The following is a 23,673-nucleotide window of genomic DNA, read 5'->3' as shown; positions in this document are numbered from 1 at the left end:
TTGTTGCTCTGATACAGGTTGCTCTACTAAAACTATCCATGCCCTAGAAGTAAACACACACCTCCCCTCCAACTCCCCCCCCCCCCCCCCACGTTACATGCCAGGTCACTGCCTAGCAGGGCAAAATTAATCAGCATGGAGAATATATTGGCACAGGTTGGACTGCCTCCCCTTCCTGCCAAGCTCGGATCTCATCAATCTACGAGTCCCAAAGTTATATTCTGTGAAGGCAACTTCATTTTTGACCTTTCAATTTATTAGTTCGAGCTGTTTCCATCTCTTAAGGATTCTCTGTTAAAACACGGAGCTGAAGAACAGAGTGTATGTGCAGAAAAAGGGTACTGCTCGCTCTACAGCTATAGTTAAGAGTTCTCCATAATCCCAAGAGTAAACATCTCAGGAGCGCCTGCAGCTGAGCCAATGTTGGAGAATCACATTTCGCAATAAAGAAAATATCAGAACTTCTGTACTAAAATGTCAGCAGCACCTCTTCATCTAACTTGCAGTCTCAATCTGCTAAAGAGCAGCTGCAGCATCAGGGGAAGAGCGGCTGTTAGTTAGCCCTTTTACACTGGCAAGAACATCTGAGCGCTTTGCAATTACATCCTTCCCTAGGGGCAAGCAGATCTCCCATAGCTACTGGGTACATTATCCTAGCCAAGAGTTAAAGTACATAGAGGGCTGGAAGGCACCCAATCAGCTGCCAGGACCACCAGATGTCCTCTTCAGGTGAGGGCCTGCTGGCCAGATGTGCTAAACCATACACGTGGCAGCACGGAGACGTGAGCATGCGGTTTACGTGCAAGTACAGAACTGGGGTAGGAGATCCAATGCAAGGTCTACCACCAAATCTGGTTTAGGAACCCTATCTATATAAAAAGCAAGCAGAGGCCTTCATTTTTAGTTTTTATTTTTGACAGGAATTTATTAGTATTTATTATAACAATTACTGGGGGGAAAGTATCTTTTCCCCATATTTTTGTTCATTATAATAAGTACTGAGAAATTCCCAGGGGGGAAAAAAAACAAACTGAAAACAAAGGTGAACTTTCCATATATTCAAAAATTATACAGTTGCAAACCTGTAAAAACTCATCATATTGTTTCCCATTTCCCAGCTTTAATAAATTATCTGCCTGGTATTTGTGAACTGGACTGGCCACTGTCCGAGACAGGATGACAGGCTTGACAGACCTCTCTCTGACCCAGCATGACATTTCTTACGGCCAAACTCTGGCCCTTGAGAACCACAAACAGGCCTGGTTTTCAGGATATGAGAGATCTGCATGCATTAGCAGTGTATGCAAACCCATCTCATCCATATTCATTATGGATATCCTGAAAACCAGGCCCGTTTGTGGCTCCCGAGGATCAGAGTTGGCCACCCCTGTTCTATACAAACCCAGTTTTTGCTGTCCCTTTGCCAAGGGCTGAGTTTCAATAGGTATACACACTGTGATGGGTTGTGTATCCCAAGAGAGTTAACTTAAAATCCACCACAAAATGAATTCAAATCTCGCAGGGTCCGATTAAGCAGGTGGTTTGGTTTGGAAAGTCATGACCGATTAAAATACATACACAAGAGAATAAACTTCATCCTTTTTATTCTGCAAAGCATATGCACAGCTTACAAACACAGAGGGAAGAAAGAACTTAGGAGAGAATGCCATTATCAAACCAGCAACAGGTCATGCAACTAGACCAACAACTTTAACAGTGCTCTCTTGTCCTCAAGCAGTAGTTTATTCCCTTCAGCTAACAAAGGCCTCTTCTGTAAGAGTACAGCACATATTTCTTCAAAACACTACCTTAGCGCACACTACAGCAGAGCTTCACAAACCTGTCCCCAGCCAGTCTGGATGTTCAGGATATCCACCACAAAAAGGCATGGGATAAAATCTGCAGACACTGGAGACCCAGCATATGCACATTTGTTGTGGATCTCCTGACAACCTGACTGGTGGGGGGGGGGGGGGGGGGTGTCACCAGGACAGATTTGCCTAGCCCTGCATCACAAACATGCACACAGCTGCTTCTAGGGTAGACTGCCAAGCAGCAGATTTTGAGTGCCTCGGACCAGGTTTTCAGCAGGGCCCGGAAGAATATGCACGAGACAGATTTTCAAATAATTGAAGCAGTGTGCATGCACATCTCTCTCAGGGATATTCTGAAAACCTGACCCAATATATGACACCCCCCAAACAACTCCCAAGAATTCCAGGTTCCCCGCTCCTAGCATGAAGGCTCCCAGAGAGAACACCAAGCAGTGTGACACACAGGGCCTGATTCGCCAGTCTTTTCCCATTGGTGAGTCAGGCCCAGGCTTCAGTTAAAACAAGACTCGTACATATTAAAACATCTAATGAACATTTTGGACTTTAGAAATAAGATGAAAATCTGGTGGTCGCACGGCTGCCCAGTTGATCAGTAGCAGAGGTGCTCAGAAAGCCTCCCCTTTACCAGCACCTGGAATGGCTGCTTGACTTTGTTAACCCCATCATCTTAGTCCTCTCCTTTTTTTTTTTAATTTCTACATTCACCACCAGCAGCTGAATCTTCCTCTTACACAATCTTTCCAGTCCTCAAGGCCAAGATAAAATGTTTTGTTTACTGTACTGAGACTCTTATATGACTTAAATGTCATAGGTAAATACATTTTTTTTTGGGGGGGGGGGGGAGAGGAGTACAGGGAAGAAAAAGTAATCTGGTGTAAGAATCTATCAAACAATTTAAAAAGAAACACTGCATGATGATCTTTAAGGATAGTGGACACAAGTTCAGCTGTTGACCACTGGCAAATGTTTTCTTTTGAGTGTACAGTGCAACACATTTGAGGATTTCTTGTTTTTTTTGGTCAGCCAAAGAAAATAAAAGTTTTCTTCCGCATGCTAATGACCTTGCCCAGTATCTTCGAAGCAACTTCAAAAGAAATGTAGCAGAAGAGGAGGAGGCTTTCTAACAAGAAAAGCGATTGGCCAAAACAAATTCAAAGGGAACGAAAGGGGGAAAATCCATCAATCTGGTCTGCATTGATCATGTGAAACATTCAGAGAGGATATCATCGTGTCGAGACTTTTCAGAAAGAGTTCTGGAGGCTGAGCCTTTGGGGGGGCTTGTTCCAAAGGAGAGGGATACCAGGGACCAGCTGGGAAGAAATCTCCACTGCTATCAAGAATATGAACAGTGTCTGGGGTTTGTTATTTGGGGTTTTTTTTTATTCCTACAGGACCCCAGGAAGAGCGTGCGATGGGCACGTTACAAGGACAGGAAAAGACAGAACAGCTCATTTAATGAGCAACGTCAACAGAGGGGCTGAGAATCAAAAAGATGGATTGAGCACACCAGCAAAATATTGCACAACTGGAATTGCAAGTGCCTCTTCCTCTGAAGCCGAGAGCAGAATTCTTCAAGTAGAGCGTCTTCTCGGTTATTGATCTGGCCCTGGGGTATTCTGTTCATTAGTCCACTAAAAAGAAGCATCAGCTCACGACAAATACCTCGTTTTCAAAATGGGTTCCAGAAACCTAAGGCAAATAAAGCAAGTTCTTGACCTTAGTCATGCAATGAGTCAGTGGCAGAGGTGAGCCTTGAACCACTGTCCTAGGACTTCTCCTGAATGATGGTCCAGTGCTCATACCACTAGATTATGCTCCTTGCTAAAAGCCTGGCTAGGCTGAACTCTTATCCCCTGAGATATACTGCTCTACACTGTGCCTATACATGCTGTACAAAACCACAGCTAGAGGATGCCACTCTATGGCCACTTCTACCTGCGGCAAAGAGCTCGAGTGTCATCCAGACAGGGAACAGGTATTTTTGTGGCACACACCAAGTCCAGAAGGGAGGTATTGGGCTACATTTTAAAACACAAACTTACAGGCTGCAGTTGATCCTAGACCAAAGGTAAGCAACTCTGGTCCTCGAATGACACCAGCTGGCCGGTGTTGTAGATAGAATACCTGCACTGAATATCCACAAGATAAATTTGCAAGCAATAGAGGTAATGCATGCAAATGCATCATGAATATTTAGTGGATACCCTGAAAACCCAACCAGCTTGTGGCAACTAGAGGACCAGAATTGCCTACCCTGCCCTAGACAATCTGAGCTAGCTAGGCAGAAGTGTTGATCTGAATCTGATTTTTTTCTTTTTTTTTTAGATTTTATCCCAAGTTTAAACCATGCACTATCGGAATGCTAAGAGTCAGATCTTTCCACGAGCTTTCTCTAGAGGAACAAAAATGTACATACCTGTAGAAAGTTCTGTTTTCAATAGATATAGTGCTTAAAGGCAGTGAAGCATGGACATTATATAGGAGGGAATATTTACTGATAAAGATCTTTAATGAACAAAGAGGTGAAGTACATGCACATGAATAGTCTTGCAAAGAGAGACGGACAGTATATTATAAATACTAATAAAGAGGGGGAAAATGCATCTAAGTCTCTCTAACAAACAGGTCCCAGGCTTATTGTATTAGACATAAAAAAAAAAAAATAGATGACAGCAGAGGCCATCAGAAGCATGAGATGAAGTTTAGACCTACAAGGTGCTGCCTTGTCTAGAACTCAATTCTCAGTTTCTTTCTACTACATGGACGGGCAGATGGTTTTCTGCTGTCATGTTCCTACGAGGGAGGTCGCATCACATGCGCACAGAAAGCAACACCAGTGGTGGATCCTTTTAAAACCAGGTGAGCTCTAGGGGCACCATTGCTTGGGGTTTTAATTCTCTTGTTCCATTCCAGTTTTGGAATAAAAGGGGGGGAAGCACCTTTCATTAACATCAACCCCCTTTCTTCCCCTCCCACCCTGCCAGCCTTTAAAACTCAGCTGCATCTTTGTATTCCTGTTTTACATATTATCAACATGACACCTGCATGCAATTTTGTTCATAATGAACACAACCAAAGCCCAACTTCCTTGGCTCTGTAATAGTGGGCATGGTTTAAAGAGATTTCAAAATCTGTAAGCACCAAGATTTGTTGAGTTATTAAATAAAAATCAAAACAGAAAAGGGCAATTCCCAATTCGTGATTTTAACTGCAAATCAAATCTACAAATGTTTTGTGATTAGCAGAGCCAGATTTAAGGTTATGGTGCCCACAGGCAGAGGAAGGGGGAACCCAAGGAGTTTCAGGTCTCAGATTTTAGATGCCTTCGGAATTTGGCACCCTAGGCCTAAATCCGACCTGATTTGTTGGTACTGCGGCTTTAATGACCTCTTCTGGGTACTATCCAGGTCTATTTACTACAACTCTACATAAACTCATAAGCAGCACCCTCCCCCTCCCCCAATGTAAAGCTTAAGCTTCATTTTAAAATCTGTCATGCTACATCTCTGAAGTCAAGACCATAGACTGGGAGCTGTCAAATTTAGTCCTCAAGGCTCTCAAAGAGTCTGGTTTTCAGGCTATCAGAAATATTCCCAAGGTGTGCCTGCACAGCTGAGGACCAGACTAATTTGCATATCTGGGTTACCCCAAAATCCAGATGCTTGAAGGCCTCCAAGATCGAATTTGAGCAGCAGCGTCATGCCTGTGCAACTCCTGTCATAATGAAACGCAGAAAGCTATGCTCGCAGAGTTAAGCCTGTAATCTCTACCACCATGTTTTACTGTTGCAGCACTTAACGCAAATTTAAACTTGTCAAAGAAAAGGGGACATAGCTAATACGCCTGGATAAGGAATGCAAAAGTAACCCTGTGCATGTTAAAAAAAAATAAAAAAATTTGTTTCTGCACAAAAGATTTTACAATACCGTTGACCAGTATCAATCCATTAACCTCACCCCACAGAGACCACTTGTAAGAGAGTTAGGATCGTCATGAAAGAAACATAAGAAAGTTACATCCATTACCCACTGGACAGACTATTCATGCCGGCTGTATTATTGATTTCAACAGACGTATCCTGTTGACATCTTGAGGGGGGGGCGATCAATGAGGAAGGAGATTATTCCCCCAAATCATTCACAGCTTCCTGCTCTTTGAGCAAATGTGACAACTAGAATGAACAGCCTAATTCAGTTTCTGATCCTGATACACTGCCGACAAGGGCGGGTGGCAAGCTTTCCTGCAGCCTTAGAAAGCAGAGGGTCCTTAAAGAAATCGGCGAGTTTGCTAAGCAATGATGGAGAGGTGGGAGCAGGAAAAGAGCAGCTCAAGAAGGCACGGAAGGAGCCAGGCAAGCTCAGAAAGCAATTAAAAAAAACCCAAAAACAAACCCAAGAACAAATATGAAAGCTAATAAAAATCTAATAAAAAGAAAAAAAAAAAGTATGCACTGCACTTCGGACAGCCTCCAAAAAAATGACCGTTCTGAATTACTGAGCAGGAACAAAACCAAACTAACGCTGACCAACATTTCACTAGCAGTTTTCTCTACTGTTGGTAGATTAGGTACCCTGCATCCAAAATATACTTCTGTGCTCAGCTGTTAAGATCATCTAGGGCTGAAATTTTAAAGCCATTTACACACACTACAGTTTTATGTGCGTACGCGGCCTTTATAAAAACTCCTCGTGGCTCAGTGCACAACCCAATTTTGTGCGTCATTTTCCATGCACTGTGGAGAGGCGTTCCAGGGGATGGAAGTGGGATCTGCACACACACACTTTAACTCCCAAAAACATGTGAGCCCACACAGAAGCTAAGGGCAGCTCTAACGTTGTGTGGGTGAATAGGGCTGCCAGCTGCTTCCAGGTCCGCCCGATAGCGCTGATACAGCCCAGGTTTTACCTCATTACATGCAGGAACTTGTAGTCTTGACTTTTCTTAGGGAATGCAATACAGAAATCAGAACTAAAGGTCCCTGCATGAAATGGGGTAAAATCTGGACTGGATCAACTCTACCGGGTCAATGCAGAGCTAGTCAGCAACCTCAACGGTGAAGGGCAATTGCACAATCATTTTCAAAGCCACCATATGTGCACAAACTTGCTTTACCCCATATTTTCTAAGTCTGCATGGTAAAGTTACCCCAACCTGCAGCGTTAGAAAATTAGCCTCTTAAAATCTATCCCTGGTTATTTTTACCCACGTCTGGTTTTTTGAAATCCCATCCTAACTTTGAACATCACAAGAAAAGCTGCACTGGTGTTGACATCATTCCTCACAAAGGAACCAAGTGTCATGCATGGATGACATCACCTGGTGGTCATAAATTCATGCTGCGAATCGTATTACATCATCACGCTCCATGTGACAGGTCTGTTAGGACAGCGGGCAGCTGTGCTCTCAGTGACAGGGGGGTCTCATATGCCTCCTAGTAACCAATATGCTGGCTAAGCATGAAGTTGTCATTTGGCGGACTGGGAATAATCCATGTTGCTTCATTTTCTAATGGATTTGTGCACAGAAAGCCGACCAGTTAACAGCATATTTCAATGTTCAAAGTGGACTTCCAATGACCGAATACAACTCTACTTCATTCTTAAGAGGCAAGATTGCATGATGTCAGCTCCTGAAAGACTTATCCGAAGGGCCTTCCTCCCCACCAAAAAAGTGACTGCCTTAAAGAAGCAATCAAATGGCCAAGTTCAATCCACTCTTTGTGGAAGTCATGAGCATGCGCTGGAAGGGGTGCATAATCTATACACAAAATAGACCACCCCCTCCTACTGTTCCAGATGCAACTGTTCCTCTGCACCTCACATTATGGTTTTCAATGGTAACAATTTGAAAAGGATTCAAATGCAGACAATTTGTTCATGGTTCATAAAGACAAGTCTCCTCTAGCTAATGCAGTATTGAAACAGGAATATGCAGATTTTTCTTCAAAATTGCAAGAGATTGATGACTTTTTTTCAAGGAAGGAGCAAAACAGAAAAAAAAAATTACAATTATACAAAACTAAATCCATGGAATCAGCCGGTGGCACCGACAGTGCAGTATCGTATGAAAGGTGCTTCCTTTTTTCCTCCCTCCCCAAAACATACTGCATGTATCCTTGGGCAAAACAAATCAGTTGTTTTCCTTTCAAGACCCTTGCAAAAGGCATCTTAAATCGCCCTGATGCAGCTAGAAAAAACCCCCACATCTTCCTCTGATTATAGGTAGCTGTATCACTAAACATATCTACACAGACATTCTTGCTAGGTTCACAGGTAAAGATTTAAAGACTCTGACCACAGTACAATGCAGAACAAGCGCATCGTCTGATCAGTTCTGAATATACTTTTTATAAATATATACAAATCAATTACAGGCACTTGAAATGTCTTTGGTTGGACTAAACCAACATTGCAAGATAATGTATTCACAGAGTGTACTTTAGACCCACTTTGGGCTCAGCAGGCAATGATTATGGTTTTCGGACAATTCCGTAGAAAGGAGATGGATTAAGCTTCGGATAAAGCCACCTAGAACAAAAATGAATGGAAAAACCATGTCAGTAGAGATGGTGCAGCAGAGTATTTTGGTTCCATAACCCAGAAGAACATCTGCCGCCTTCCCTGGAGGCTAGTGAAACATGCATTATCACAGGCCGAAAGGAGCACAAGACTAGGCCTCTATTATACAAATGCATTCTGAATAGACCAATAACAGATGCACAAAATTATGCAGGGGCCAGAAAACAATCTTAAAATGACAACTTTCATACTATACAAAAGGGGCTGCATACAAGTGTCCTGTATGGACATGAGGAGGGTAAACCATATTGAAGCTGCAATATCCTGTGCTAGTGCCACACAAAATAGTGCAGTAAGGTCTGTTGGCATAAGCAAGGCCAGGCCTTGTTGTGGGATACGGAGAACCTGCTACTGAGTGAATTATTCGGTGTTGATTTGAGGAGACAGTCCATAATAACTTATGGTAATGAAGTGGTCTGAGGAAGTATTATCACTGCTAGGTAGAAAGTGGTGCACGCCAGAGGACCAGATGGCTCAAGGGATATGGAAATGTGCTGCAGAAGCGTTCATCTCTGAACTGTCGGCCACGTGCAAATGAAAGTAGTTACCATCTACTGGCCTACATGAAATGACTTAGTGGGGAAACAGAAACTGTAGACACCCAGGCAGGCTGTATGGGAAGGCGGGGAGGGGTGTCTAAAAATGAAGTAGAAAAAAAAAATCCCCACATTATCCAGTAAAATGAGACCTCAGAGCATTTGGCTCTACAGACTTTACCAATAATACATTTGAGACCCACAAGCATGCCTTACGAAGCAAGATCAGCTTCGGCTAGGCTGGTGTATATATGCATGCCTAAAGGCATGCTGTGTGGTCCACGTTTGTTACAGGACAGGACCTACCATTTCAACTTGGTCTCATAACACTGGCATCACCAACTCACCTTCTCAGGGCAGAACTCGCCAGCGTTTTGCCGCATTTTGCTCGGCCTGCCCTTAATAACTGCATAGCAGAACATGGTGATCACCATCACGAACAGGAAGTAGCTGGTGTGCATCAAATGTAAGTTGATCAGCGAGCGATCGTCCTGTCAAAGATCAAACACGCGTATCATTTTCTCAAAGCTCCAAATGGTCATTAGGGTGCCAGATAAGAAAGATGTACAATGCAGATGTACAAGCACAATATTTGGGGTCTAGAAAACGGATGGTCTGTAAGGGTCAATCTGCAGATGGAACCGGTTTACTTGCAGTAATCCCTTTTGCCAGTTTTGTAGCTGCAGCTGGTGACTGTTCTATCTGTAGTCAAATAACAAACGTGTTTCACCCGGGGTGCACAAACTGCCTGAGAGCTGCGGGGAGTGGGAAGCAAGAAGGTAAACCACACAATCAATCTTAAAGAGGAAAGCTATGAAATGTAACCAGCTGAAAGCCAACACAAGAGTCAACTGAAGCGTAGGGAGCCCTGAAATGTTCTGACCCAGAGGAGCTTAACCAGAAAGAAATTCTACCAAGCAAACAAATTAATTCAGCAATACTGGCTCTCTCCTTTGTTATAATGGAACTGTTAATCTGGTTTTTTGTTTTTTTTTTTAAAGGGTAAAGTTATGCGCCTTCATTGACAAATGCAGTATAATTTATAATCCAAGCAGGTGAAAGTTTGTCACCAGACTGCCAGCTGTGTCACAATTTGTCCTGTGCAAACCCTACTCCCCCCCCCATGGACACCATCTTCTTACGACAGCTCCTGCAGCGCAATTGTGAGTGATGCTGGTGGGCCTCCCCTCCAGGCAGCCAAAATAAGCCATTATTATAAACTAAGCCTTCCATAAATGTGAATAAAGCCTGATATCAAATCATTCAACACATACTTCCATCCTTGGTTTCCCTGATATTCTTCCAACAGATTCTTAGGCGCTGAAGGTGTCAGAGAGCTGTTGCCTACCAACATACTAACATGGGAGATGACGGCAGAGCGAGACAAACCAGCCCATCCCAGCTGCCAACCACAGTGTGGGTTAACTGTCATCACTTACATGCGCACAGAAATCTCTCTTCACCAGCTTTCTCAGCACAGCAGTCCTGTTCTACTCAATCTGTACGAACAGGGATATGAAGTGCATGGCCCAGAAGCTCATTATGCACAACACACTGGAAGCACATGGCAGCTTTGGAGGGGGAATGCAAATTACAGTAAGCTCTTAATGCCCTTTATGGTGAAGTTATATAAACAATATTTTAAAAACTCTTTCCTAGTGCTCTCATCTCTCCAGAGCAATCACTCATTGCCAGCTCAAGAACCACTCCTTAGAAGGCAGCTGCCGAAGTTTTCAATTATTTAGAAGGTGGCAGTCAGGGCCGGCGGAACCACTAGGCGAGCTAAGCCTGTGCCTAGGGCACCGAGATTTAAGGGTGCCACTGCCACTCGCGGCCACTTCAGGCGGCAGAATTTTGAAAGGTCAAAAAGTGCCCCTTCAAAATTCTGCCCAGCCCCCCCCCCGGTGGTCCAGCAGAGGGCCCGGGAGCAATCTGCTGCTCCCAGGGCCTTGGCTGCCACTAACCAAAATGGCGCCAGTGGCCTTTAGCCCCTACCATATGACAGGGGCCAACCAATGGCACAGGTAGCCCCTGTCACATGTTAGGGGCTGAAGGCCACCGGCGTCATTTTGGTTAGTGGCAGCTGACGACCCGGCAGCGGAAGATCGCTCCAGGGCTCCTCGCTGGACCAGGTGTTTTGTGAGGGTTGGTTTTTTTTGGGGTGGGAGGGTGGCGGCATGTGGTCCCTGTCCTGGAGTCAGGGCTGCGACCGGGGGCGGCGCAAGGCTGAAGGTGCCTAGGGCGCCCAATCCCCTGGCACCGGCCCTGGCGGCAGTGCAGTTACAGCACGGTAGGTATGGTCACGGGCAGGTCAGGTAACCGGATTATTAGGGGGACAACAAACCTGTCCCTGTCAACGTCCCACTTTAGGAAGTTGCCATGCACTCTGATCACCAGAAATGGACCAAAATCATCTCACACTGACAGAGATGGGCATGGTTTCTCTACAGCTATAATCCTAAAGTATACCATCACCTTGGTCAAATAAAGATACTATATAAACCAAAATCATCAATCTTTGTAGTCATAGGTTTCCCTGCATCTCACTCTGGGAAAGCTGGATTCTTCCCTGGCTTACAGCCTTCTCTTCTGTTTTTATTACTAATTTCATTTGTTATTTTATTTTATACTTTCTGGAATGGGGGCACCAACACTTGAGAAAAAGATAAGGTAAAAACTTTTTTTTCTAACAGATTTTATTTGCACAAAATAAATGTTTGAAAAAATTGTATGCTGCTACCTTTCCAAGAGGGGTGATAATGGATGGGCTGGTAGATTATAATTTAAAATAAGCCTATACAATGCAAGAAAATGAATGTGATAACAGTCTCTATAGGATATAAAGTATTCAGTTAGCCAACAGCAACTAGTCATTCAGTTTTAAAATTGTTCCTCATAGAAATAAAACAACAAAACTAACATCTCACAACTTTTTTTTTTTTCTTTTTTGGGGAAGGAAGCAGCAATAAGTGGCTACCACAAACACCTGACTTGGCTACCACTTTTCATCCACAGACTTTCCTGTAACCAGTAAATTTCACAAAGGGTTGCATCATCCGGTTTGCTTTTCACTTGGCAAAGAGGTGGGGAAGATGAGATGCGCTCTTTAATTTCTCTGGGTCTTCATTTTACGCTACTTTTGTTGGCAGCCCCTTAAAAAAAAAAAAAAAAGTTCTCTCCTCTCACACTAACTCTAAGACTGCTGGGACGCTGGAATCTAGATAGCACCATGTGCACTGGTCAGATTGAAATCTGATCCGTCTCCAACTGCTAGCAGGAGTACACTATACCCATAGGTCCTGAGTCCATCTGCTACACGCTAGGAAATACCATTATCTGGAGAGAATCAGCAAAGTGGAGAAAAAAAAGTTTACAGCACAACAGACAGACTGTGCCCACACTGCTCCAGTATGAATGCAATTCCATTTACACCAAGTAAAATTCTGGGATTTAAACTAATTGTTTTTTGTCTGGGGGGGGTGGGGAGGAGGTGAAGGGAGAGCCATAAACTAATATCCATTACCACCAATACCAACACAATGCACAATTTCCTCTTTGTTCCGTTGCTTCTGGGCATCTTCGACATAATATGCAAGAATGGAGTGTCAACAACCCACGAGCCAAAGTACCTGCGATGTGGACTCATTATGTACTAAGAGAATACACTAAAACTAAGGAACAGCAATGATCATTTGAGAGATGACCCACCCTCTTTGTTCCATGTTGGTCTGGCATGTCAAGAGGAAAAAAAAAAAAGTTTCATCTTTGGGCACAGCAGGCTTTTAGGAGGGGAAAAAAAGGGATCCGTCTCCAGCAATGGCTCTTCCCCAGTTTGTAAAGTAGAGTTGCTTACCTTAACAAGTATTCTGAGGACAACAGGATATTAGTCCTCACACAGGGGCGTCATCATCAGATGGAGTCTGGCACGGGACTTTGATCTCAAAGAATCTAGAACTTTCAAACATGCCCTACTGAGCATGTGCAGCTGCAGTCACCACCCTGCCCCCTAGCCAACCTAGTCCTCGGAGAACACCTGTTACAAGTAAGCAACTCTGCTTTATCCGAGGAGAAGCAGACAAAGCGGGAAATCGCACTATGCTGAAAGCGCCATCTCACTCTCTTTCTGCCTGACTAGAGACATAAACAAGAGAAGGACTCTTGGACAAAGACCGCACAGTTTTCTTTGGTGTCACAAGACAACCGAAAAACCAACTGGGGCTCGAGAACTCCCCAGAAAGAAACTGCATTTCACTGACATCTGAAGGACAGAACGTCTCTGCAGAAGTGGGCCCATATTTGGCTAATAGGCATAATGGGCAGAAAACAAAAAAAAACCACTTGGAAGAATAATCAGCAACAATGGCAGGCTTTGACACAGATCCTATGAGCCAAAGCACCAGACATAACTGTCCAGCAGGACAGCATCAAGAGTTTCAGGGGATGAAAGGCAATCCCCGAATGGGATCGCTAGCCCAAACCCCTGAGCAGAGAGATACGTCAGGCCTGAAGCTCACCCACATTGCACCTGTCAAGGGCAGGGCTGTCCATCCTGTCTACAGGACAGTTCAGGTGAGCAGGAAGACACTGGGCAACCTAGTGAAGTGAGAAAGGCTAAAGGCAGTATTGGCCAGAGCTTGGCGAAAATAGAGGAAAAACTAGTTTCTCTTTCCCTGCAGGTGTACACTAAGATATATCATGAATGCCTTAGCTTTCCCCCCACTCCCCCAAAATTCCAACTGGAAGTCGGAAGAAGCAAAGAACACAAGGAGGCAGATCACTGGACTGCCAGAGTAAGCGCAAGTTACTAGGTTATATAACTCACCCCCAAATGAATAACTCACTGCTGATTCCTGTAGGGAGTTACCGACCAAGAGAGAGCTTGGAACAGCTGAAACTAAGAGCAAATTGCCCAGGGAAGAAATCCAGAAACACTCCACTAAGACAGGAAGCCGGGGTGCCACAAGTGCAAATCCCTTTCGAACAGGATTTCTTCACCAGCCTGAAAACTCTAAGGGTAGCAGGGCAGGGCAAGGGTGATCTTGGAACAGATTGCCCCGAACCTGACTTAGGTATTAATACCTCAGCCATGATAGCATATACTTCCCCCCCAAAGGAAGCACGCAGTCCAGTAAATGGAACAATCGTTGCATGAACCAGGACTTCCCTGTCCACAGGGAAAAATAGGTAAGTATAGTTTGCAAGCCACTGCAACCAAAGAGCTGCACCTCTGTTGTGGGGTCCCTCATCCCCCAACTCCCTCAGCCATGGATATGGCAATAGGTTGAAAGGAATACTTGCTAATTAAATGGACTAGAACCCTCCTCACCGAGGTAGGGTCCCACAGGTGAGAATGACTGGCAACAGTGGTCCTTATAAAAAATAAAATAAAATAAAAACCCAAAATGCCCATTGAGCTCAGCAGGTATCAAAGGTGACTCCTGGAGGGGAGAAACTCCTAATCTTCACAAAGTAGCTACTCTGGAAATGCTCCCTCACAAATTAGACCTGCTGTGCCTTAGGACGACCTAAGGAAAATTACTACTGCTTGACCGGCTCTCTGATCACGAGGAACAGAGAGCGACTGCTAGTCAGAAGCAGCGACATGCATTCTCCAGGAAACGGAGAACAAGGGACACCCCTTGCAGGGGTGGACAACCAGGCATCCAGAGGGGAATCCATAAGAGGTGCCCTGAAACCCAGTCAAATCCCTCCCTTCCTGAAGGGACAGGAAATCAACAGGAATCGTGGGGCCTCCCGATCCCAAAAAACTTGTCAACTCTCCAGTTGAGACACAATCACCGATTACTGAAGTTCAGAAGTGACCAATCTGCCACTGGTGGCCACCCTTAGATGGGGTAGGCCACCACAGTAATTAACGAATGAGCCCCAGCAAAAACAGTCAAATGACCGCCACTGCCGTCCCCCGGCCCTGACTACAAGGAGATACAACGATTCAAAGAATAGCGGCTCCGGTTCAGCAATAAAACTACCAGGGTCAGAGCCCCAGGGGCTTCCCCACAAAGGGGATGTGTGACATGGAAGGAGCTGAAAGACATATTCCTCTTCTTTTTGTTTTTTTGTTATTTAAATTTTATTAATTTCAAAACCAGCAGCATAGACATATTTGATAATCAGTAGTATTATATAAAAGGAATAACATGGTAACAGAGCAATCTTTCCCCCACCCTAACCCCCACGCCCCTTGATCATCATTAACATAGCTGTGAATTGAGAATTGAATGCTCATAGGGAACAAAAGGTCGAATATCAAAACCCTCGCTTTGTTCAGTTCAAAGGGACCCATTGTTCGTAAGGATGCCATATTTTAGCAAATCTATCTAGGTTACCCTGGCGAATCACTGTCAATTTACCCAGATAGTGTAAGGTAGCCAGTTTTCGTTTAACCTTTGCCATTCCCGGACTTATTTCTTGTTTCCAGAAGGCAGCAATTACCATATGGGCTGCAATAATGATTCATATAGACAACATCTGCTGCATTTATTAAGATCCGAAGAGGAAATGTCAAACAAACAACACTTAAGGTCCTTGGTGATATGGCAAACCCAGGATTTCAAATAGCAATTTAAAACCTGTACACCAAAATCTGGAGATAATTGCACAGCTCCACCATAAGTGAAGCATAGTACTTTCATATCCACACTTCCTCCAACACTGATTAGAGATATTGTGGAATATCTTATGTAGCTTGGATGGCATAAGATACGATCGGTATAATAACTTGAGCCATTCTCCATGAGGGCAGCGGAGACTGAACTACATTTAATAGAGTTAAGACATAGATCCCATTCAGCCACCTCTAATCAGCCTCCCAAGCCTGGATATGAGGAGTAGATTTCAGCTCCCCCGATACATATAAATATAATGTAGATATCAGTTTTTTACACCTGGAAGATGAAAGGCATAATCCCTCAAACAGCGATTTTTCTGCTTGAAGATACGGTTTACCTTGAGGGGAGGTTACATAATGTGCTAGCTGAATATAAGCAAAATAGTCCTCTTTCAGCATAGTGAATATTTCGCAAAGCGGAGTGGCGTGCATAGGAACAGTTTGACAACAGCATCCCCAATACCACTGGGGCTCTAGATATGGCATGGTGGTGGTGGGTGGCATTCTATGATGTCGCCCCCTCCAAGAGGCTGGACACAGCCCTTGAAACTGCATCTAGAATGGCTCACCGCCATTTCCCTCATGGAACGACAGCAGCAAAGTCCATGATGTGCAACGGTGCCCATGGTGCTCTGCAGTCGTGTCCTGTGGCATCTGACCATGTCCACTGGTGCCACAGTGGTGATGGCGCCTGTAGGCCCATAGTACTTTCATGCTTACCAATGATAGATCACATCAAGGGCACCAAACGACGCTGCACCGAATCTTGTTCAGTTCGACAGTATATAGTGCCATTCCTGGCACAACAGGCACCTATGGACTTCAAAAGCCCAGCAGCACCGATAGAGACCCCGGTGCCCAAAGACTTTGGTGGACTGGCAGTACCAAGGATGCCAGGGGCACCTGCAAGAAGAAGCTCTGCAGCCCCAACACACATCATCGGTGCCCAAAGGTAACGATGACTGCCAGTGCCATTGACTGTGCCCCTTGGCTCACCTCTCTGTCCGAAGGCGTCAATGCTGCGAGCTTGATAGCGTCCCTCGCCAACAGCTATGGCTGATGATAGCCTTCCTAGTGCTCATTAACACAGAGAGTGCATGAATCCAGGCGGGACCTCTGATGTCCCCTGATCCCAGAAGCTCAGGGCCCCCAAGATCATTAGCATACTTGGTGTCTGATAGCCTTAGGCCAGTGATGGGACAGCACAATGCCCCTCAGTGCCCCTTCGTGACAACTCCCAGGAGCATCGAGGGCACCAGATCACTGCACCTAGACGCCTTGGCGTACACCAGGGAGTCTTGAGAAAATGCAAACCTGGCGCTCGATATGTCAAGGTCGAAATACCTGTCACTTGCCCTGGTGGTAGACTGCCTTGGGGATGACCAGAGCGCTCAATGACTATTCCAGTGCCTCATTGGTGGTGCTCGACATTGTCAAGAGCAGCAATGAAAGGCACTGGTAGCCAACATGCCCGATGGCCTCCATGGCGACTCCACACCTAGATAGCAGAGGGTGTCAATAGTATCGGGGCAGTTCCACACCACAATGGCATCAAGGTCACGCACCTCAACGGCATCGAGGGTGACCACTCACGCACTTCGATGGGACAGAGGGCATAGACATCAAGGGCAGCTCTGATGGTATCGAGGGGGACCACTGAGCTTGATGGCAGACCTGGTCCCCAACACTAGAGGTCGGTGCTGTTACTCTGAGGCCCAAGGTGCTCGATGACTCCCGTGCATCAAGACTCCATGTCTACAGATGCCTATGGCACAGAAGATCCTTAGGGCATCAAGGGCAGTCACGCACCCCAATGGCATAGAGGGCACCCCGGCACCTCGATGGCGCTCAATGGCAGTCCTGGTCCCTGATGCAATTTTGACATTGATGCGTCAGACTAACGGTGCACTGGTCATAGATGTGCACGGCCAACCGTTACTGGGCATGGCACCAAAGGTGCGGCAGCAAGCTGCTTGCCCAGGCTCCTGCTCACCTTCGCTTACAAGGAGCCTGCACTGCCATCACCAGCAAGCAGGAGGGAGGCTATGTCATCCAGGGCGCCTACCCCTGGAGACTAGTTCCTTTGAATGTGGGGAGGATGAATTCTCCCCTCCCAGCTCATCCTCTTCCCTCCCTCCCCCCGAAAAACAGTGTGGTCCTCAATCTCTGCACAGTCTGAACCTCCATCAATGCCAATTGATCAGTGAAACGACATGGAACTCCTGCCTGGGTAGAACTCAGGCTAGTCTCCAGACTCAGCGGCCTGCATTCAGTCAGTCCTGCCAGCAGCTGACAAAGGTACAAAAACAGACAGAGCAAGGAGAGGACACAGATCCAAATCTGCCAGTGCAGTATTTTGTATTTCTTTTTTTTTTTTTAATAAGGGTTAGAAATAGACTCTACCAGACTGCACAGCAACTAAGGCCAGACATGTGGCTGGCAGGCAGAGAAAAGAAGAAGAAAAAGGAAAACAAAACTATCGTAAGGTAAAGGAAATAAAACAACTGCAGCTCTAAAAAAAAAATCACTTACAAAAATTGTGAGGAGAGAGCAAAGCTGAATATAGTGAGACACATGGCTCCAAAGGAAAAAAAAAAAAAGGAGACTGAGGCACTCTACCTAGGGGGAAGGATGAGGACTACAGCTGCACCTGCTCAGTAGGGCATGTTTGAAAGTTCCAGATTCTTTGAGATCAAAGTTCCAATGATGTCACCCATGTGTGAGGACTCCCATCCTGCTTGCCCTCTGAAAATACTACTATAAGTAGATTTCTGCAAAGAAGAGTAGTGCTTATGTTTCATTCTCCACCAGATGACTGGTGCCTTCAGATAACCTGCACAAAAAAAAACACATCTCAAGACATCAAATACAGATTTCTGCCCACGTGATCCTTTCCTGAACTCAAAATGATCACCACAAGGGATAAAAACAGACAATGAATAAGTTTGGCACTTACATCAGGAACTATAACGGTTAGTTTGGGATTTAAAGTATGATACACTTTTCCAATGGCCCCTTTGTAACACCAGAAAGGGTTGTAATCTTGCATGTATTTGGTGTTTGCATCCCTGGCTGTGGTAAAGATCTTGTACCAGACTGTCGCGTTGCTGTATGTTTCGGGAATGCAGTGTGCTGGCTGACTGTAAACAAAAAGGAGATAAGTGTTTACACAATATTTAAGGAATTATTTGTCTGGTAGGAGAATACATGCTAAAACCAATTTATAGACATGTAAGATGTAACCAACTAAAATAAATACATAAATACATTTCTTAAACTCTCATTCAAATCCAAGTAAAGAACTGCTGTTTTGAGGTTATGGTGACTAGTCTTGGAATGCTTTTACTGGAATGGCTTAATATTCTTTTAGGGCAAGGATGGCTTAGCAAATCTTCAAGAGCCACAAACAGGTCTGGTTTTCAGGATATCCACAGTGAATAGGCACGAGATAAGATTTGCATGCATTGCCTCCATTGTATGCAGATATATCTCATGCATGTTCATTATGAATATCCTGGAAAACAGACTTGTTTGGGCCTCTTGAGGACCGGAGTTGGCCACCCCTGATTTAGCAAAGCTCCCCCCTACCACCACACCCTTCCATTCTGTGTCTATGGGGGAAAAAAAAAAGTTTAGTAAATTAGGCCCTTAATCTTTTGTAAATAGATTAGAATATTAAAATTTCAAAACTCATGGCTAGATTGAAAATCACGACTAGCTTCTTACTTCCAAGGCGATGATGGATAAACCAAATACACTGGGAACGAAGTTCCTATACAATATTTATAATTTATAACCTATCAGCAAACCAACAGAGTGGAATACTACACAGATGATATGATTACAAAGCACCAGTGCATGAATACAAACAATTTCAATCTTGAGCAGAAGGAAAAAGTCACCCGCTCAAGCCATATACATGTTTTTGGAATTCCTCCACTTGTATCTTAAGGGAGGATTTTACCACAGTGGATCAAAAAGTAAGTCATGCTGAATGGTTTATGGGGTTGTTGCAGAAAGTCATGCAAACTCTGAAGAGAAACATTTCCCAATTCTAGCAAAAGTTATTGCTTATGTATTCCAGAAGCCTCCACACCTGGGACCTGCTCCTCTCACATTTATGGACATTTCTGGTAAGGCCTTTTAAGCCCAAGCATCAGTCATAGGCTGTCAGGGGTTCCCCTTAATCTGGACTCATCTTCCTCCTTTTATAATCCCACCATCACAGTAAGCATCCTCAGTAGGAGGCTACAGCCTACAGTTCCTTTTGGAAGCTGAAGCATGAACAATGCAGATTTCACTTGGGCCACTGGTGTTCATTACACCACTCCCTTACCCAGAGGCTGTGAATGCTGTCTCTACAGCTTTTCCACACATCCAGCCTGGCGAGCAGAAGCCAGGGTTTTCACATGGCAGCATACAGCCCTGCTGCTGGGACACTGGGCTGGCTCAGAAATTTCTAACTTCTTGGTCAGGTCCCCTATCACTTATAGAGCCCTGGGTGCTTGCAATCTCTGAGCTTCTAAAGGGGTTCAGCAGAAGACAGTAGCCATAAAACAAAGCAGGGACAGGAAGTTTATAACATTTGGCCACACTGATAAGCTGCTTTACAGATAACAATACTATAAAATGTAAGATCTGATGTAATACAAACTTATGCAGCTTCTCATGCCTTTCCCTTAAAATAAAATGCTTCCATGGCCCAGTTCAACAGCCCAGTGGTGGGTCTCTTGTGCTGACATTCCTAGCTCAGGTTCCTGTTAGGGCTTTGTGAGCAGCCAAACTACTCCCTGTATTGCAGGGGAGAATTAATATCTAGGGGTCAGTTTTGCTGTATGAACAAGGATGCAGAGGAAAAAAAAAACAGGGATGCCATCGGCTCTGCAACAGTTTGTCCCATTCAGACACCATGCGAAGTCAGTTTACATCTGTATTTGTGGTCAAATTCTTGATTGTTATAGTTAGTGGAGCACTAGCATATACGGATTGGCATCTTTTGGTTGGCTGGGCAGAATATAATCAGACTACCTGTCCTGTACTTATGGGATGGACAAGAGCACTTGTACTTACACTGTGACAGGAAATACGCTTGTGGCAGTTGTGACAGTCATGCACGTGGTGAATACCACCTGCTCACAATGCCCATGGAGGACGCAGTCATCAGAGTTCCAGGCAGCAGGCAATGTGAACGTAATGTTGATCTCCTCGTGGGATTCTCTGCCTTTTAAAAAGGAGAAAAAACAACAAACCAAAAAAACACACATGCTGGCAGCAGATCGACAGAGGCTTTCTGAGGTAAGAGCATACAGCAATGAATAAAGGAACTGTGTATTCCCGCAAACAAATGATTCATGGCGTGTAATACAAAAAGCATAGCCTTCTAGATGCTGTGATTGAGTAAGAAATACAATTGAGTTTTGCTTGGCTCTTAAAAAACAAAAAAGGGGAGGGGGAACCATAAACCCTGCCCTATCTGATTTAGTACCTAAATTAAAACACAGAAGAACAAACCTCACATATGCATGAATTGGCAGGGCTTTCCAACTTTTGCCCTATTAAAAATGACCTTACACACGAGGTCATATCTAAAATATAGCAGGTGCAGGGCCATAGCTTAGTGAACAGCAGTGAGTTGAGAATCAGGGAAGTCAGAGTTCAAATCCTGTGTCTCCCAGCAATGCTTCTTGTTGATCTTGAACAAGTCATTTCACCCTCGGTACAAGATTGTAAGTCCTCTGGGTCAGGGAACTACCTACTTGAATTGGGACTTGCCCAGAGCACAGGTCTGTAAAGGTGAGTAATTAAGAATTTCATCCTCAGTCTGCTAGCAGGTGAATTATTGTGCCATGGACAAACTGATTCAGCCACATTAATTAGCTCTGTACAAAAAAAATACCCTAAACAACTGGCTGTGAACACGGTCAGACAGATTTTTACAGTTTTTTGTGTTGCCTTCCTGGAACTAAGATTAAATTGAAATCTAAGAGTCATTAATAAGTGACAAGTGATCACCGAGCAGTGTTATTTTTACACCAGGTATGTGCCTCAGTAGATCATAAGAGAGCTTAGTCTCGAGACTCCTGATGCACAGCCACCAGAAAGTACTGAGGATATCTCCCCAAGGCCTACTGCCCAGGAGGGAAGGGTTAGGTCGGCCGTCAGTTGGTGATTCGATTATTAGGAATGTAGATAGCTGGGTGGCTGGAGGGCCTGAGGATCGCCTGGTAACTTGCCTACCTGGTGCAAAGGTGGCGGACCTCATGCATCACCTAGATAGGATTTTAGATAGTGCTGGGGAGGAGCCGGCTATCATGGTACATGTGGGCACCAATGACATAGGAAATATGGGAGGGAGGTTCTGGAAGCCAAATTTAGGCTCTTAGGTAGAAAGCTTAAATCCAGAACCTCCAGGGTAGCATTCTCTGAAATGCTCCCTGTTCCACGCGCAGATCACCAGAGGCAGGCAGAGCTCCAGAGTCTCAATTCGTGGATGAGACAATGGTGCAAGGAAGAGGGATTCAATTTTGTTAGGAACTGGGGAACCTTTTGGAGAAGGGGGGAGTCTCTTCCGAAGGGATGGACTCCACCTTAACCAGGGTGGAACCAGACTGCTGGTGCTAACCTTTAAAAAGGAGATAGAGCAACTTTTAAACTAGAACAAAGGGGAAAGCCGACAGTCACTCAGCAGTGCATGGTTCGGAGAAAGGTATCGTCAAAGGATACTAATGATGCATTAGAATTAGGGCATCCCGACAGTGAGGTTCTAATAATAAGAAAAGTAGTCCAAGTGCCTGTAACTAAAAACTCACCTGAGCTAAAAAATTCTAACTTATCCCTATCAATTAAAAAGCAGAATGAAAATACAAACAAAAAACAAACTGAAATGTTTGTAAGCTAATGCCAGAAGTCCAAGAAGTAAGATGGGAGAATTAGAATGTATAGCAGTGAATGATGACATAGACTTAATTGGCATCTCAGAGACATGGTGGAAGGAGGACAACCAATGGGACAATGCTATACCAGGGTACAAATGATAGCACAATGACAGAGAGGAGCACCTGGGAGGCGGTGTGGTGCTTTATGTCCAGGATGGCATAGAGTCCAACAGGATAAACATCCTGCACGAGACTAAATGCACAATTGAATCTTTATGGGTAGAAATCCCTTGTGTATTGGGGAAGACTATAGTGATAGGGGTATACTACCGTCCACCTGGTCAAGATGGTGAGACGGACAGTGAAATGCTAAGAGAAATTAGGGAAGCTAACCAAATTGGTAGTGCGGTAATAATGGAAGACTTCAATTACCCCAATATTGACTGGATAAATGTATCATCGGGACACACTAGAGAGATAAAGTTCCTGGATGGAATAAATGATAGCTTTATGGAGCAATTGGTTCAGGAACAGACGAGAGAGGGAGCAATTTTAGATCTAATTCTCAGTGGAGCACAGGACTTGGTGAGAGAGGTAACTGTGGTGGGGCCGCTTGGCAATAGTGATCATAATATGATCAAATTTGATTTAATGACTGGAAGGGGGACAGTAAGCAAATCCATGGCTCTTGTGCTAAACTTTCAAAAGGGAAACTTTGATAAAATGAGAAAAATAGTTAGAAAAAAACGGAAAGGAGCAGCTACAAAAGTAAAAAGTGTGCAAGAGGTGTGGTCATTGTTAAAAAATACCATCCTAGAAGCACAATCCAGATGTATTCCACACATTAAGAAAGGTGGAAAGAAGGCAAAACGATTACCGGCATGGTTAAAAGGGGAGGTGAAAGAAGATATTTCAGCCAAAAAAGATCTTCATTCAAAAATTGGAAGAAGGATCCAACAGAAGAAAATAAGATAATGCATAAACATTGGCAAGTTAAATGCAAGACATTGATAAGACAGGCTAAGAGAGAATTTGAAAAGAAGTTGGCCGTGGAGGCAAAAACTCACAGTAAACACTTTTTAAAATATATCCAAAGTAGAAAGCCTGTGAGGGAGTCAGTTGGACTGCTAGATGATCGAGGGGTTAAAGGGGCACTTAGAGAAGATAAGGCCATCACGGAAAGATTAAATGATTTCTTTGCTTCGGTGTTTACTGAAGAGG

General features: G+C 44.5%; 1 protein-coding gene across 2 annotated transcripts in view; it reads right to left on the bottom strand.

Moving 5' to 3' along the window:
- Positions 1-1,587: 1,587 nt before the first annotated feature.
- TMEM248 (transmembrane protein 248) overlaps positions 1,588-23,673 on the bottom strand; it is a 77,923-nt gene continuing 55,837 nt past the window's right edge. For both annotated transcript variants that reach the window (XM_029612306.1, XM_029612307.1), the window contains exons 4-7: positions 20,648-20,798; positions 18,534-18,717; positions 9,297-9,440; positions 1,588-8,362 (exon numbers count right to left, since the gene is read on the bottom strand). In XM_029612306.1, coding sequence (XP_029468166.1) covers positions 8,342-8,362; positions 9,297-9,440; positions 18,534-18,717; positions 20,648-20,798 — 500 coding nt within the window. In that variant the 3' untranslated portion in view covers positions 1,588-8,341. The remainder of the gene's footprint in view (positions 8,363-9,296; positions 9,441-18,533; positions 18,718-20,647; positions 20,799-23,673) is intronic.

Source organism: Rhinatrema bivittatum, chromosome 8 (assembly GCF_901001135.1).
Source record: "Rhinatrema bivittatum chromosome 8, aRhiBiv1.1, whole genome shotgun sequence".
In the NCBI taxonomy this organism is placed as follows: Eukaryota; Metazoa; Chordata; class Amphibia; order Gymnophiona; family Rhinatrematidae; genus Rhinatrema; species Rhinatrema bivittatum.
The sequence above is the reverse complement of the archived record's forward strand: the minus strand, read 5'-3'. Positions and strand labels throughout refer to the sequence as shown.